Source organism: Hyalella azteca, unplaced genomic scaffold (genome assembly GCF_000764305.2).
Source record: "Hyalella azteca isolate HAZT.00-mixed unplaced genomic scaffold, Hazt_2.0.2 contig7728, whole genome shotgun sequence".
NCBI classification, from domain to species: Eukaryota; Metazoa; Arthropoda; class Malacostraca; order Amphipoda; family Hyalellidae; genus Hyalella; species Hyalella azteca.
In genome coordinates this window covers 25,223-41,471 of record NW_025937845.1, presented here as the reverse complement: position 1 = coordinate 41,471, position 16,249 = coordinate 25,223, and the positions used below count along the sequence as shown (strand labels likewise).

General features: G+C 35.1%; 2 protein-coding genes across 4 annotated transcripts; one reads left to right on the top strand and one right to left on the bottom strand.

Moving 5' to 3' along the window:
• Positions 1-2,123: 2,123 nt before the first annotated feature.
• Positions 2,124-6,440, top strand: LOC108670147 (dehydrogenase/reductase SDR family member 4). The gene is made up of 7 exons (XM_018157601.2): positions 2,124-2,301; positions 2,532-2,712; positions 3,521-3,598; positions 3,853-3,999; positions 4,534-4,668; positions 4,947-5,002; positions 6,016-6,440. Exons 1-7 carry the CDS (start codon positions 2,189-2,191, stop codon positions 6,128-6,130), a joined length of 825 nt encoding a protein of 274 aa, XP_018013090.1. The 5' UTR covers positions 2,124-2,188; the 3' UTR covers positions 6,131-6,440.
• Positions 6,441-9,295: 2,855 nt separating this feature from the next.
• On the bottom strand, positions 9,296-13,715 carry LOC108670146 (U6 snRNA-associated Sm-like protein LSm2). 3 transcript variants are annotated; one of them, XM_018157599.2, is made up of 4 exons: positions 13,384-13,715; positions 11,833-11,900; positions 11,403-11,493; positions 9,296-10,084 (listed from the first exon to the last, which is right to left on the bottom strand). In XM_018157599.2, exons 1-4 carry the CDS (start codon positions 13,390-13,392, stop codon positions 9,959-9,961), a joined length of 294 nt encoding a protein of 97 aa, XP_018013088.1. In that variant the 5' UTR covers positions 13,393-13,715; the 3' UTR covers positions 9,296-9,958. The 3 variants fall into 3 exon arrangements, with proteins under 3 accessions (XP_018013088.1, XP_018013089.1, XP_047737320.1); XM_018157600.2 differs by lacking the exon at positions 13,384-13,715 and adding an exon at positions 12,656-13,324; XM_047881364.1 differs by lacking the exon at positions 13,384-13,715 and adding an exon at positions 12,133-12,647.
• Positions 13,716-16,249: the final 2,534 nt, after the last annotated feature.

Here is a 16,249-nt window from a genome sequence, read left to right as displayed (position 1 = left end):
TCGTACGGGATGGTTCTTGTGCTGTCGTTTGCACCATTCTTGACAGAAATTGAGCTCCAGTATTGTCTAGTCTTGCAAGTTGCAACCTTGCACCCTTGAATGTCTGTTTCGAGCTGCGTGCAACTTTGTCGGGCTCTACTGAAAAGTTAACTTTTGTCACTGCAAACCTATCTCCTCCTAGAGTTTTGAAGCTACATCAATGAGACATATACCATTTGATTTGGAAAGAAAAGATCTACAAAATGATGCATGCATTTTTCTGATTTCATTACAGTTTGGATTTTATTCTGCAAAAATGGCAGGGGGGTAAAATTAAAAATTTTCCAATAAATTTACAAAAAATGTCCCCACACCCACAAATATGAGAATTTAAAAAAATGCATAAGGTACATCATTTCTTAGATATGGTTTTTACGCATCGAGTGATATGTGTCTCAATGTTGTAGCTTGAAAGTCCTAGGAGGAGATGGGATTGCTAAAGTACCCCCTTTTTGGCTGTTTTCTAAGAATTTCACATTTTCTTTCATTTTTTTGAAAAATTCACTCTAAAGTCTTAGAATTCCGTTTTACATAAGTGTACCAAATTTCGAATTGATCTGTCCATACGTAACCAAGATAAAATTTGGCCCAGATGCTCCCCAGATGCTACCTTAATTACTATGTTGCCCAGTGCATGATTCTATCTATGACATTCTATGCACAATTTTGTGATGACCAATGATGCATTACTTTTTTGTTAAGTGGAATTTTTTCGCTGAGCAAGGTAAATGTAATCAAAATTTTTTGTTGTTAATTTATTTTTCGCTCAACTAGAGCCTTTGCTACCTGAGCTTCTACTGTAAATGCAATTTTAGGGGTGTCCCTATTACCCTGTCCTGCAGAAATGGCTGCCATTTTTTTTCAATGCAAATTCCATCGAACGCGTTTTAAAGGCAACACTACGGTACCATAGTGTACAACTTTTATGTAAAATTAATTTAACCCTTACGGGTAAGTTACCATATATGATCACTTGAAATCATGTCACAAAAAGCATCACCACAGCTTCCTGTTTGTTTTTGAGGCATCCTTATAATGCCTCAGTCAATCACTAATTATCTGACCATCGTTCTATCTATAGCATCACCAGCTGCAAAGTCCACAAATTGAAATATGAGCATTTAAATTAAGGTTTTGACTCGGACAATGGAATTGACGCTCTTTCCGCATTTTCTTCATAAGGTGGAAGTATCAATATATATATTTATTTATTTTGGCAACTCGATTAAATTTAATCAAATTAAATTTTTATGTTTCTAATTTTTCATTTGCATAAACTGAATTTTAATTATAAAGAAAAATTTTTTGTACTGATCGCATTTATTGAATTCTTCATGTGCTATTTAAACCTTCAATAGGCAAAATATGCAAAAATTCATAGAAATAAATATATTGTATAATACTTCTTACTTTCTTGAAATGGTTACTGAAATTTTAATTTCTGGATATTTCAATGCTTGCCCGCTAAAGGGTTAATATGGCAAATATTATTTTTGCTACAGACCTAAACAGAGGGTACTCCTTCAAAATCTCCCTTTTCACACTTTTTTCATGTATTCTGTAAAGGTAGTAAATGTATGATTTCCTAACTTGCTTCATGCTACATAGATAGTAAAAATAATGAACTTTACACCACTATTTTCAGTTTTGCAATATTTTGATTAGTTTAGCTGCTACAACATTTCTACGAAATGTGGGACAACTGTCCTGATTTACCTCTTTGACAGTAGTTCAAATGTAGAGAAAATGCAGCCCAGCATGTGTTCCATTGAGCAAGCTCAAACTGAGAGGTTGCTAGTTAATTTTGCCCTATTACATTAGGAATATTTTACTTGAGCTTTAGCCAATTTGAAGAATCAACTCCTAAATTTTTAGGCAAGAACAAATAAAAGCCAAAATATTTGTTATTAACCAAGTTTATAAAGACATTTGCTGTAGTAGAATACATATAATTTATGGCAAGGTAACAAAATCTTCTGATATTACGGATTTCTGACAAATTATTTTAATCTTTGTGTTGCCTGTTTACTAAATAAAATTCTATTTAATTTGCATGAGTACGTTATGACTCCTTTTAGGTTCCTTGTTCTAATTTGTAAGTTTTTTCACCAGCTTTCCTACTATTTTTTCAATAGAACAAATATCGAAGATGCTTTTGACATTTAAAACAGTGTTTCATTCTCAAATTTTATGCAGAAGTATGTCGCAAGCCACCAATAAATTAAGTGGGAAGGTAGCTATTGTCACAGCATCAACTGAAGGGTGAGTTATCAGTTTAATATAAATCCTTAAAAACTAAGTCAGTAGGTACTTCAAACTCAGAGCAGCTGAACTTTCCTAGGCTCAACTTTTTCTTTAATAAGCATCATATATTACTAGCAGAATCCAAACTGATTCAAGGCTAGGAATTTGATTGAAAATAAGAAGCTGTGGTTTAATCGTAGATATCTCAATAGCAGTCTGCTTTTCTCAACTTTACCTAATTTTTACAGCATTGGATTTGCCATTGCTGAGCGCCTGGCGAGTGATGGAGCTCGGGTAGTGGTGAGCAGTCGAAGAACTGGAAATGTGGATCGAGCTGTCAAGGAGCTGCAGGAGAAAGGCTTAACTGACATCATGGGTCTGCAATGCAATGTTTCTAAGGAAAAGGATAGAATAAACCTGGTGCAAGAGGTATGTATTGCAACTTGTTGTGTGACTAAAATAATTTTCAAATCGTTAAAGTCTACAACAACGACAACATGGGCATATAAAAAATTATTCATTTGTTTTTCTAAGTGATCACTTAAAAAATTAGATTAAGGTTGAGATCATTTTTATTCATTCTTATTTTGTTATTATGAGATTTGTAATATAAAAAAAACAGTTCAAACAGTTCGCTGAAAAAATTTAATTAGGCAACATATATTGTTGTAGACTTATCATTATTAATTAATTCCCCAACTATCATTATTTGCATTATTCTGAGCTCTGGTAGATAAATAACTACAATCTATCATTTGAAAACATTGTAGACAACTGGATGACCATGGCTTTCTAGCCTAAAATATGCTATGGTATCCATGGTAACTAATAATTTCTCTTCATTCAGTTACTACTAAAAAGATATTCTAGAAAAAAATCAAATCTGCATTGAAAAAAAAAGATAAAATATATGAAATCATTTTACAAGAAATCATAAAAAAATTTTGTGTCACTTACTACTTCACTGTTTTCTACTTTTTTCACACATACATAGATGCAGATTCAAATTTGCACTTATAGTATCTGACAGCATTGTGTTGTTGACTGAACTATCTTTTATTGCTTTCTATGAAAGATTGGCTCAAATAAATATGATTATAAAGTCAGATTTTAAAGTTGCTTATGGAAACCATCTCATAAAATGTTTGTATTGAACCTGACACTGTAGCAATTTACATGTGCTCTGAAGGTGCTGTTGTTATTGTCTTCTTGCTGATTATATGATGCATTTTTTCAGACCGTCGCTAAATACGGTGGAATTGATATCCTTGTATCCAATGCTGCAGTCAACCCAGCTATGGGAGGAATTCTTGATGTAAGAATTTCATGAAAGTTATTCCAAGTTGAAATACTGAGCTTTTTATAACTTGTTGTTACCTTACAATTAGTTTCAAGTTTTGATTCATGAAAAATTAATAGTTACAAAACTCTTAGCTGGGCTCTCGGTAAGTTCAAATCCTTCAAGCATCTATAGTCAGATAAAACATGGTCTATATACACCTCAAGAGGAATCATGACTAGTATTTTGAATTCAATTCCTGCATACTTAATAATTGTTTTTTTTTTCAGTGTGCCGAGCCAGTTTGGGACAAAATCTTCGATGTAAATGTGAAGAGCGCGTGGCAGCTGACCCAACTCGTAGCGCCACACATGCAGAAAGCCAAGAAGGGTTCCATCATCTACGTGGCCAGCATAGGCGGCTACCATCCCCTCAACGTAGGAAATGTTATGAGAAATTAGCCCTGACACACTGCCTGAGATGAGATATCTTGGAGATGAAGAGAAATGTGACTTCACATGCTTTTGATGCCAAGACATCTTTTTTGTGCCATTTACTAGTTTGTCAGATTGTTACTGCTCTACTATTAGTCATTTGCTTACATGCAATTCATTCACAGTTATCACCGATCGTTGGAAGGATTATCTTGGTGGACAAATTAATATTATGTGCCTGGAGCGAGTTTCTGCCACACATTCTGCTTGGTGGAGTTGACATAGAGTTGCAAGCTTGCTTCATTTAATGACGATTTTCTTTTTAGCGTATTTTCTCATTTATGAAAAAAAATGCACTATTGTGTTTGCCATGTCCGTCTATCCGTCCGTCCGTGACTTCACGTTTTCTTCAACGAGAAAATGCGCTCTCTGTCACTCACTGCAGTGAGTACTGAGTTATATTTTTTAGTAGTTACATTTTCGTCTGTCCCTGTGAATGATTTTCATAGTCAGTAAAAGTTATAAATATTATTGCAGTTATTGGGTGCGTACAGCCTGAGCAAAACATGCCTGCTGGGGCTGAGCAAGGCCGTGGCCCAGCAGCTAGCACCCGACAACATCAGGGCGAACTGTATTGCTCCTGGAATCGTCAAGACAAAATTTTCCTCACCAGTGAGTGCATACTACAGAAAAATATTAAAATCCTCTTTAAATATTAACACGCATTGATTGTATTTTGCTCTTAAATTTGTGGTTCAGTGGAGTAATTTATTCCTTCAACATGAACTCACAAATAATCGCTCCAGTCCATAAAATGTGTTGATTTGCAAAACAAATTCCTCTTTTCAAAATGAATTCTTATTAAATCGTTCCAGTTCTGTAATGATAAGTCGAGTAGAGTATTATATTAAATTTATAAGTATGCCTGAGAACCCAACTCATTCTTGCAGCTTCATGGCAATGAGGCAGTGTACGAGAAGATGATGGAGAGCGTACCTCTGGGCAGGTATGTAGAGGCACTTGCTTCTTACCCTTTTGTATCTAATTGTTCCAAATTACCTGTTCCAGTGTTCTACCTGTTCTCTCTATCAATAGAAGTGAAGTTATTGTGAGCATGGAAATTCATTGACGAAAAGTTCTGGGAGTTCACGAAATGACAAAAAGTTGTGGGACTGGGAGTTCAATTTAGAATATAAAACTTGCAAATGAGTAGTAATTTATGAGAAATTGTAATTCATGAATAATGAGTCGAGAATCAATTAGAAGGCACCGAAAAGCTTATTGATTTCATTGATAATGAGCGTTAGAAGGTTAACTAAAAATTTAAAAGCAAAAATAGTCCACAAAAATTCACATCTTTATAGAAAACGTTCCAGAGACCAGCTCCATCGTCAGTTGGTAGAATCTAGAATCACAAATTAATACAATGAAAGCACAGAACGAAATTCAACAGTTAGCTCCTATCCACTTGAAATTGTGAATAGAGAGCTTTTTTGTGCTCTTTCTATTATTTGTAAATTTAGTTTTTTAATTTCGTTGTGTGCTTTCATTGTATGAAACAAAATTGATTGATTCATTGTATGAAAGCATAGAACCATTTGTGACTTCTAATTTGTGATTCTAGATTCTATGAACTGACGATGGAGCTGGTCTCCTGAACGTTTTCTATAGACATGCGAATTTTTGTGGTGTGGATTATTCTTTGGTTTTGAAATTTTAGTTAATTTGCGATTTAAGCAAACAAGTGACATCAATTTGTTATAAGGTGATCTTGATTTGGTTGTTTTGAATAATTACTAATTGTCTTTTATTCGTAATAACTTCACTCGTTAACTTGAGGTGATCTTGGTCTGGTTGTTTTGAATAATTACTAATTGTTTTATACTCGTAATAACTTCACTCATTAACGTTAACATCAATTTGTCGTAAGGTAATCTTGATCTGGTTCTTTTGAATAATTACTAATTGTTTTTTACTCGTAATAACTTCACTCGTTAACTGATTGAATTTGATGTGCAGGATGGCAGAGCCCAGTGAGATGGCAGGCTTGGTGTCGTTCCTGGCATCAGATGACGCGTCGTACATCACAGGCGAGAACTTCGTGGCCGCAGGCGGCATGCAGTCCAGGCTGTAGTGCACCTCTGGCTCTCCGGCAACAAAATTACACGAATTCTTGAAGGTTTAATATTAAAAGCCCCTGGCCAGAGGAAAATTATAGATTTCATGCTAAAACTACAAAAACTACATTCTAGCACAAGTTACAATCTATTAAATTTCTCTTTATTTTGTTCTATAATTGTGTGCGTAAGGGCGTTGAAGTTACCATTCTAATTGGTCTATATAAGTTGAACGGCGTTTCCATGTTGTTACAAGGTGCTACAATTCTACAGAGATTGATATTTTAATTTATTAATTAAATGTTGAATATATCGAGATAGCTAAATAGCTGAAGCGCTCGTAAACATTTGGCCACTAAACTAACTAACTAACTTATTTCTGGCTATCATAGTAATTTAATTTAAATGCGCTCACTTACTTACATGCATCATTGCATATAATGTCTTACTGACAATGAAGATAGTGTGCCATAGGAACACTACTGTCTCTAATTAAACAAAACTAATTACATATGCCCTGTTGTTATATATTGTTTCTGTTACGTTTTTCTCAGCTAGACTAAGGAAATGTAATTTTCTGTCACGTCTTCAATGCAAATTTAGAAGACTTACAAAAGCAAAATTTTGGCGCTATTAACATCTTGTCAGAAAGTCCGTTGGGCAGCAGGTTGATTTTGTGGAAGTAGTGCGGCCCATAATTGTGGTTATAAATTCTAGGTGAGGCAGTTTACATTCTCTGTAATCTTGATTATTGTTGACATTCACAGAAGTAGCAATGCAGTCTTTGTAATATGTGGTCAAATGGCGAAGTTGAATTTTTTTAATCTAAATTTATATTCATTGGAGGATTATTAGGATTAAGAAGCGTGATGTTTCCCTAAGACTTTTCTGGAAGGGAGCCTCGGCAGTTTGCTTAGTTTCTCAGCTTTCGTTCGTGCATTGGTCAAATACGCCATATTGCCGAGTGGTCCTATACGCCATATTGCCGAGTGGTCCTATACGCCATATTGTCGTGTGGTCCTATACGCCATATTGTCGTGTGGTCCTATACGCCATATTGTTGTGTGGTCCTATACACCATATTGTTGTGTGGTCCTATACGCCATATTGTCGTGTGGTCCTATACGCCATATTGTCGTGTGGTCCTATGCGCCATATTGTCGTGTGGTCCTATACGCCATATTGTTGTGTGGTCCTATACGCCAAATTGCTGTGGTCTTATACGCCATATTGCCGTGTGGTCCTATACGCCATATTCCTGTGGTCCTATACGCCAGTTTGCTGTGTGATCCTATACGCTATATTGTCGTGTGGTCCTATACGCAATATTCTTGTGGTCCTATACGCCAGTTTGCTGTGTGGTCCTATACGCCATATTGCCGTGTGGTCCTATATGCCATATTGTTGTGTGGTCCTATACGCCTTACTATCGTGTGGTTCTATACGTAATATTGACACGTCTCTACTGCACTCGCGTAGAAAGATATTTTATGTAATATTGTGTCATGAGCTTATTTTTATAAAGATGCTTGTAATTTTTCCAGTTTCCATGACCTAATTACGTTCAACATATGCAGTTTATTTCTTTAGAAATTGTAGTTAATCGCGCTCTGGAAATTCAGAAAAGGCCAGAACCAGATATGTTCCTGTGTAGGTCACCAGCTTCTGTAACGTGCGAGAGATTTGATTTCCAAGTGCAGCATCAAAACTTCAGCCTTCGCTCTACTTCATACAAAATTAGCCCGTTTAAGACTGCTCATACGCATGACGTCTCCTAAGCGCACGGTGAGAAGCTTTAACAATCACACGGCGAATGCGAGGGCGCTTCACATAACAAATGAACTTCAACGCTGAAGGGGCTTAAGGCCCTGATTGAGAACCGAGAGGCTTCGAACAGGCTCGGCTCTTCCCTATGCGTTTCTCCACTAATTAGGATAGACTTTACTCCACTCTCAAATGAGATGGCGATATGGATTTTTCCATACTTACCCAGCTATTTATTTATAAGCGTCGACCAGTAACAATAAAATGTAAACTTTGCATTAAGAGCTTTAATGAGAGGAAATTTCAAGAAACTTGGAATATTATTGTTCATCATGTCTGCGACTTTTTTATTTTTTTTCGAGAAGTAAACGGGTTGTAATTTTTATTCTCCATTGAATGGTATACTCGGCATTCCTTGATCAGCCTCCTTGTTGTAGATATTTTCTACCGAAAAATAGTTATGATCGAGTCTGCTGATACGCGGAGGGAAAATCCCGCATACTAGCTGCTCAAATGGAGACGTTGTGCAATGTTTGAGGGAAAGAGACGTCGTAAATTACTCAACTCAGTTCACGACGGGTGGCATGGTAAAGGCGAAGTCAATGAGGGGCGAAGAATAATACGTGGCCAGTGGTCGGCCTAGTCCAATTAGTTATAGTCGACCGTTGGCCATTCCTCGGCCACCTGAAAGCGACCAGTTGCCGCGAAGAAGGGTCTGGCTAGGATATCATATTACAAAGAGTACAAGCTCGAGGGTAGCGACTGGCCGAGCTTTGGGCAGATCAAGGATTTTACACGATGGTCGCGAAAACCTCGCTCTCAGACTTGGCTGCATTTTGACTACAAGCCTTAAGGGGCCAGTGCATGAGCAGGCAAACGATGAAACCTGGGAATATATTATTATGAAACTGACCTGCCAGATCGTAAAGTATTGAGAATATGTGAATCAAACCGTGAACTTGAATTTAACGCCACAGCTGTTCAAAAGGTTCATCGCGTAACAGCTTGTATTGCTTTCCCTGTATCAACCATTACTCTGGCATAGAGGTCGGGGCCATCTTGGTGATTCACTCTCGAAGGCTTGTAGTATTTATGTTCTAAAACTTCCGGCTTCTTGCTCAACGAGCTTGTGGTGTTAACACGGCTGCAAACCAGTTACTACGGCGCCTCTGATCAGCGTTTGTAATGTAATTATACTCTATATAGAACAACACGTGCAAAAGTTAATTTATCCAAATTAGTTCCATACTTTTTTCGATCATGAATGTTATACGCACCTTGCGGCGCACAAAGAAACTTTTCTTCAAGACATCAAAAACTTACATCACTGAGAGACACAAAAATGTAGCAGAATTTTTTATTTTAAGCAAATTAGTGCCAGCAAGTACTTAGTAGCAGAAGGAAAATGAAATTCCACACAGGAAAAAATTCCTTGTTGGTAGAATACTTTCTATTCTAGCCGGTCAGGTACTCGTCATGACGCACCGACAGGGTAACACGAACCTCCCCTCACTCACCGGGACACAAAAAATTCCCCAGCCCATTTATTATCAATTATGAGCTTATTTGTTGTAATCGCTGGAAAATGAAATAGTTCGTGATTTTTTATATAATAGTTCGCAAAATTTTGAAGCAGTCAAGTGTGATAGTTCACGTGAATGACATATGAATGAAGTATTCATGTCACCTTAACATCACCAGATTACCTTTGCCTAACTATCTTAAAATTTAATGTCAGAGAATATAGCTTGTCAATTGTTTACACAAACAATTACACGAAAACAACAAAATGAGGCACACAATAGTAAAACAACATCCTCACATCACGAAAGAAGTCTTAGTTCAGTTCTAACCTCCTCATTCCATTAGCACAAGCCAGAGATGAACATGAGCCCATCGATACGACGGACTTTGATCTTCTAGGCTAACACCAGAAGGTTCTTTCTAAACCAACACTAGAATGATCATTCTAGGCAAACACCAGAAGTTATTTCTAAACCAACACTAGAATGATCATTCTAGGCAAACACTAGAAGTATCTTTTAAGGCAAACACTGAAAATATGCAGCAGAAGGGAGCCGCTACTGGCGCTGCGAGTGCGCCTCTCGTCGCGCCGCGTCCTGCAGGAGTTGCGTGTCTACCTCATCAGCGGGCAGCTGCACGTAGCGCACCACGCTGCCCCGCACGAAGCAGTTCTTCACGCTCAACTGCAACACAGGTTACCTTAGTCTTCCTACATATTTATAAGAACATTTCAAGAACTAGTGTTACCATATTACGTATATTATTTGTAACTTAGTGTTAGAATAATATCTAGTATGTTATAGTTTCTTATTCAGCAAAATTTCACAATTATTAAGTTGTGAAGCACCATTTAGCAGAAGTAAACAAAGCATAATAAAATCCAGCAATCCTGGCAAGAAAGTTGCATACAACTACACATAAATATGAAGTCTTTTAGCAGGGAATGTTGAACATTTTTTATACTAAAATACACATATATTTTGTCACTTGAAAACTGAATGACTGAATGGAAACCAGTCAGTATTTGACAGAAAAGCTTTGATCTTCTTCCTTCCTAAAATTGGTTCCAAAATGAAGTCGCGTGTGAACTTTTTCATTTCGGCAAACATTTTTCACTTATTATAACAGCATTCATGATGTATGAATTAGTAGTTCATTACTTCTTAGCCATAGTATAAACATTTTTTCTTTATTCACACTAGCATCTGAAACTTTGCCTATGTTAAATTGCTTCACTTAACCAAACCTACAACATTCATCTTGAAAGTACTTCAAAATGGGGCAAAAATCATTATCTTGCAGTACCTTCCTCAAACCCTCTAATGTAACCCTCAAAAAAAAAAAAAAAATCAGAGATTTATAAAGGCAGCTACCTAGGTGATTATCTTTTAAATTAAGAAATGTTTAAATTGGGTTCAAGGCACATATGTGGCACCATGAAAATGTGGCTCTGGTGGAAACATTAAAATACTAGCAAGCCATGCAAAAATCTTAGGTTTGAAAGAAATCTAAGTGATTATCAAACACTTCTTGATTGGTATTGGAATTGATCATCAAACACTGGAATTTTGTGGTATTTTGTGCATTGCACTCCACACGTCATATTGCCTTCCTTCTAGAACACAAAAGCTGATAAAATGGCAGCTACATGACTGGCTTAAAGGTGGTGGACTTGCCAGCCAAAACAGTTAAGGTCTTTCTATAATCTGTAATTTAACAACAGTGTCATTAGATAACAGTGTTATCTAGCAACAGTGATGAATTGCAAAATTATGAAAACCAGAAATGCTAACAATGAGAAAAATTGATGAATTTAAAATTAACAACAAAATTAATGTACAAAAAAATTGATGTTTCAAACTAAAAAATTGCACTACATGCCACTGATGAAGTAGCCAAGCAAGAATGAGATAGATTAAGGTACAGATATCATATTCTCCAATAAGATGGAATTGAATTAAAGTTTGAGTAATGGAGAGGGCAGAAGGTATCATGACTTACCATATGAGGATACTTCTCAGCATCAGTCACGTTGATGTCAGTCAGTTTGATGTTGAGGTATTGGTCCACTGAATGCAGTGTCCCGCAGATGCTTCATGCAAATAAGTATTAAGCTAATTTCTGATTAAATAAATCCAGCATTTATGAACTGTACGTTGAAGATATTGATGCATCAAAAACAGTAATCTATGATATACTGGTTAACCCAACACTTGATCCTACTATCAACATCCCCATACATATCACATCCCTATTGAAATATGATTTTAAATGAATATTATTGACATGATATAGTATTTTAGAAGAAACTTTTGGACAAACATGTGAAAAAATCCTACATATATTGGATATAACTATATAGGTAAAGTTTCAAATAATTTTAGAAAATTAGATTATTTCACTGGCAGAAACCTTTGTTCCCATTTCTCACCTGAGATCATTTTTAAGTTCAACTACGACATCCTTCCCAATCAGAGACTTGAAGAATGAGTAGAACAGCTGAAAAAATTTTTGCTTTAAATATAAATAAGAAACTTTGATTTCACCATAAATTTTTTTGCACCTATTGATATCCATGTATTGGTCCAGATGCTCATCAATGATGAATGAGTTTATGACAACATTTTTTAATTCAATAGTGCTATTAGATGCTAGATTGGTGATATCAATGAACCCTTAAGCAAATTGTAAATATGAAAAAAATTGAATTCATGGAGATCCAGATAAGTACCTGCATATCATGACAAAGCCCTGCACCAGAAATTAAAACCAATTCTATGACATCTTTGATGATGAGAATCTTTCAAAATTAGATACATTGAAGAGACAAATTGCTGTATTTTTATCAAATATGGTCACAACACTCAAAACATTGGATAAAACATGAAATTATGCATGCAAATCTGAAAGTAAATATCTAACTTCAATATTGATAGTTCTCATGAAATCACTGACAAGAATTGATTATTATTCCTTCAATGAGTAATAATCCAATAATGAGCATTAAATTTTGGTGTCAGAGTAATAATTTCTGTTCAAACACTGATAGGTATCGACTATCGTATATACGGTATTCTTGTTATGAGCAAAGGGCAGTGACGCATGGAACAATAAGCTGAGGATTCGTCTTGGCAAGGTGCATGTTCTCAGACACATGGCTGGAGACAAGGTAGGTATTTTTTTCTAACAAGTAATTCAATTATGAGTTGTTCATACTGCATAGATAACTGACTAATAATGACCCTTCTTCTCACCATTTTAAATTTTGAAATTAGTCTTATCTAATGTTTTCAGTGATCTGCACAGAAAGGAGATTCTAGATTTAAATTTTATTTGTACATTATAAAGCCTATAACAAACCAAATAAAATTATGCATATTTTCTAAAGCATTAGTACAATAATTGTTCAGGTGATGGTAGATATATAATCCCTCTTGTGGATTTCACTTCTCAACAAATAATTTTCAAGATGCAGATTGCAGTACAAAGATTGTTCTGTCATCAAACTAGTCTAAAAAACCTGAAGGGCCACCATCAAATTTACATTGTTTTGCAACTGTCAATATATAATCAAACAATTTCCCAGTCAGCTAAATGCAAAAACTGAAAAGTCAAATTTTTTTTAGAATTTTAAGGCCAATCTTGTAGAAAAATTACATGGTTACAGTGTGATTGGATCATTGGTAGTGGTGTTAACAAATATGCATGCATTAGGTGCCACTTTCCCCACTCCTTATGGCTTATGCCAAAAATTAATATTAAAATGAATGTGTGATGCGTGGCAGCTAGCTGATACAAAGGCCTGATGTCTGAAGATCTTTTTCAGTGTCACCAAGCTCCATATCCAAATCCAGGTACCAGCATGAAAAGGTAGCTAGAAAAGGCAGAGAGATTAAAAAAACAGCATATGCAAGACTGTCAAAACAAAAACAAGGGGAAAAAAAAACTTCAGTCCAATCTTCAGTCCACTGAAGATGCTCACCTCACTCATAGACAAGAAAATTGCTACTTTCCAAAATAATGTTGATGCGAAACAAAGTGCTTTCAGTGAATTTATAATTTCCCAGCTCTTTAGTCCTGTATTTTTACTTTATCATAAATCTTTTGTTACTAAATCTGCATAGAATTCTGCTATAATTTCAAGATTTGCCACTCTTAAGGAAATTTTAAATTGAATTGTGAAGTACCAGGCCCCTGCAAAAATTCCATGTCCAAGTTTTTTGTTGAGGTTTACTCAACACCTGATGCTCAGAAGTCAGAATTAGTGTTTGAAATACATCTTAATAATATGCATTCAAAAATTACTTTTCAAAGACAACACTTCTAAAGAATCCAGTATCTCTGATGTTACACATGTACAATGAATTTCTAATTTTATTTTTAAATATTAAAAAATTAATTAAATTTTTTTTTATCTCCGATGTTACACATGTACAATGAATTTCTAATTTTATTTTTAAATATTAAAAAATTAATTAAATTTTTTTTAATATCTACAAAAAAATTAAATATATAAAACTATTTATTCCGTCAATTGATTTGTACATTGTCTCTGACTTTACACTTTACACAAGTGTGCAAAAATTCAGATTGATTGGACAGGTAGAAGTGTGTTAAATATGGATTAAAAATTTGTAGCAAGCAAAATTATTCTTGCAATTTTTTATTAATAAAATTTTATTTTTATTTTTAAAACTATTTATTCTCTCACTTGATTCACGCATTGTCTCCAAATTTACGCAAGTGTGCAAAATTTCAGATTGATTGGAGAGGTAGAAGGGCGTTAATTATTGATAAGATTTGTAGCAAACAAACAACAAGAAGTGAAGTTAAAGAGACGTGTTGTTATAATAAAAACTATAAATTGTAGAATTTGATTAGCACCTGAGTCCTGACCAAAAAATGTTTCAATTTCGCTTAAATTTGAAAAATCGAGTTACATCTTGTTTAAAAAAAATTTTAATGAAATTGTTTCTATTGAAGGTTATTGACATGTAGGTATAATGCTTTGGCAATTTGTGGCAGTGGGTCATTGACATAGAAGCTTTCCACACATTTCTAAAAAATATTATAGATTTGCCAGATTATAGATATGCTATCTAGTATCTTGGTGTAGTTTGGCAGAAGATTTTCTTTAATGCAGGTTTCATTGAAGACCAGAGAGTATTTCTTATTGACAATTTTCTTATTGTTTTTCTCTATTCGGCGAATTAGGCTCTTGATAGGAACTGAAAAGTCAAATATCAGGTTTCCAATGGACATTTTATTATAATTTTAATTTTACGACGTTTCGAATGCAACTTCATTCATTATCAAGTAGAGGACGAGTTTTGCAACAAGTGAATTTGAAATTTTTAAATGACAATAGTACAAACATAGGGTATTATGGATACAGATTGGAATCAAAGCTTGAACTACGAGAACAATTTTAACATCCTGACAAATCCTGTAGTTTGTAAATTAATAGTTGGAGACTCCTGCTTGATGATGAGAGCCTCAGCTATCGTAAAATTTCAAATTCACTTGTTGCAAAACTCGTCCTCTACTTGATAATGAATGAAGTTGCATTCGAAACGTCGTAAAATTAAAATTATAATAAAATGTCCCTTGGAAACCTGATATTTGACTTTTCAGTTCCTATCAAGAGCCTAATTCGCCGAATAGAGAAAAACATTAAGAAAATTGTCAATAAGAAATACTCTCTGGTCTTCAATGAAACCTGCATTATCTAGTATCTATGGATAAATTTGTAATATTATCACATAATTGAGACTTTAGCCCTGAATCTTCAAGTTTATTGTTGAATGTTTATTGGAATGCAGGGTTTCAGTAATTTGAAAAAATGACATTCTCCAATTTTGCTTGGCCAGCTTGAGAATGAGAGAAGCAGGCATAGAAATAGGGTAAACGCGGTATATTCCAACATCGTGGGTAATTCTGACACTTCTCGACTCTTTTCCTTTATATTAAGCTTTTTTTTAGTTCCACGCATTCATTGATGGTTGAAATAGTGACCAAAGTGATGTCATACTATTGCGCGCCATACTATTGCCAAAACACTAGGTCTCGGCCATCTGGCAGGAAAATGTTGAGATCCAAAGAGAGAGAGTGCACATCACCCAGTGAGAACATCGAAAAATGTGTCAAAGTTAATAGTTGACCTTGCTCTACCGAATAGTGATAAGCTGTTTGTATAGAAAGAATATTATTGTTTGAGACTTTTAAATAAGTCTGGGGACTGTATATATATGGAAACCTTTAAGTATACCACTTGTAAGTTGTATTTGCTCATTTCAAGTGGTAAAAAATTAATAGATGATTAAGTTAAGAGATGGTTTTAGACACATAAAAACTAATTCTGACACAGCTTGGAATTAGACACACACAGCTCGTTCCGAGCTGTGTGCAAAAATTAAAATTTTCTTAATTAAAAGCTTAATAGCTCTTAATTAAAAGCCTAAATAAGTAGTGTTCAATATTCAATAGTGTTCTAATTCTAAGCTGTGTCGTATTCCAATACAGCTTACACAGCGATTGGAATTTGAACACAAGAGAGTTGGAATAATTACGAATTAGTAGAGTTTGATGCGCGGCTGGAATGAGTCTCACAAAATGCCAAATTTAGTCACACACAGCATCAGAATATATGGATTTGGTAGGTTTGCATTCTAAAGGCTTTTAAATAAATATGGCAACATTTTGTGACGTTTCATTGTTGCTGGCACGGAGTGCGGCGTTTTGAGTGACGTAAAGCAAACAGAACTCGAGTTGCGCGTACGGTGATTTTATTATAGCCATTCATTTTTGGCCATGTCCTTAATGTGTTGGAAATAATCTTGGAATATACT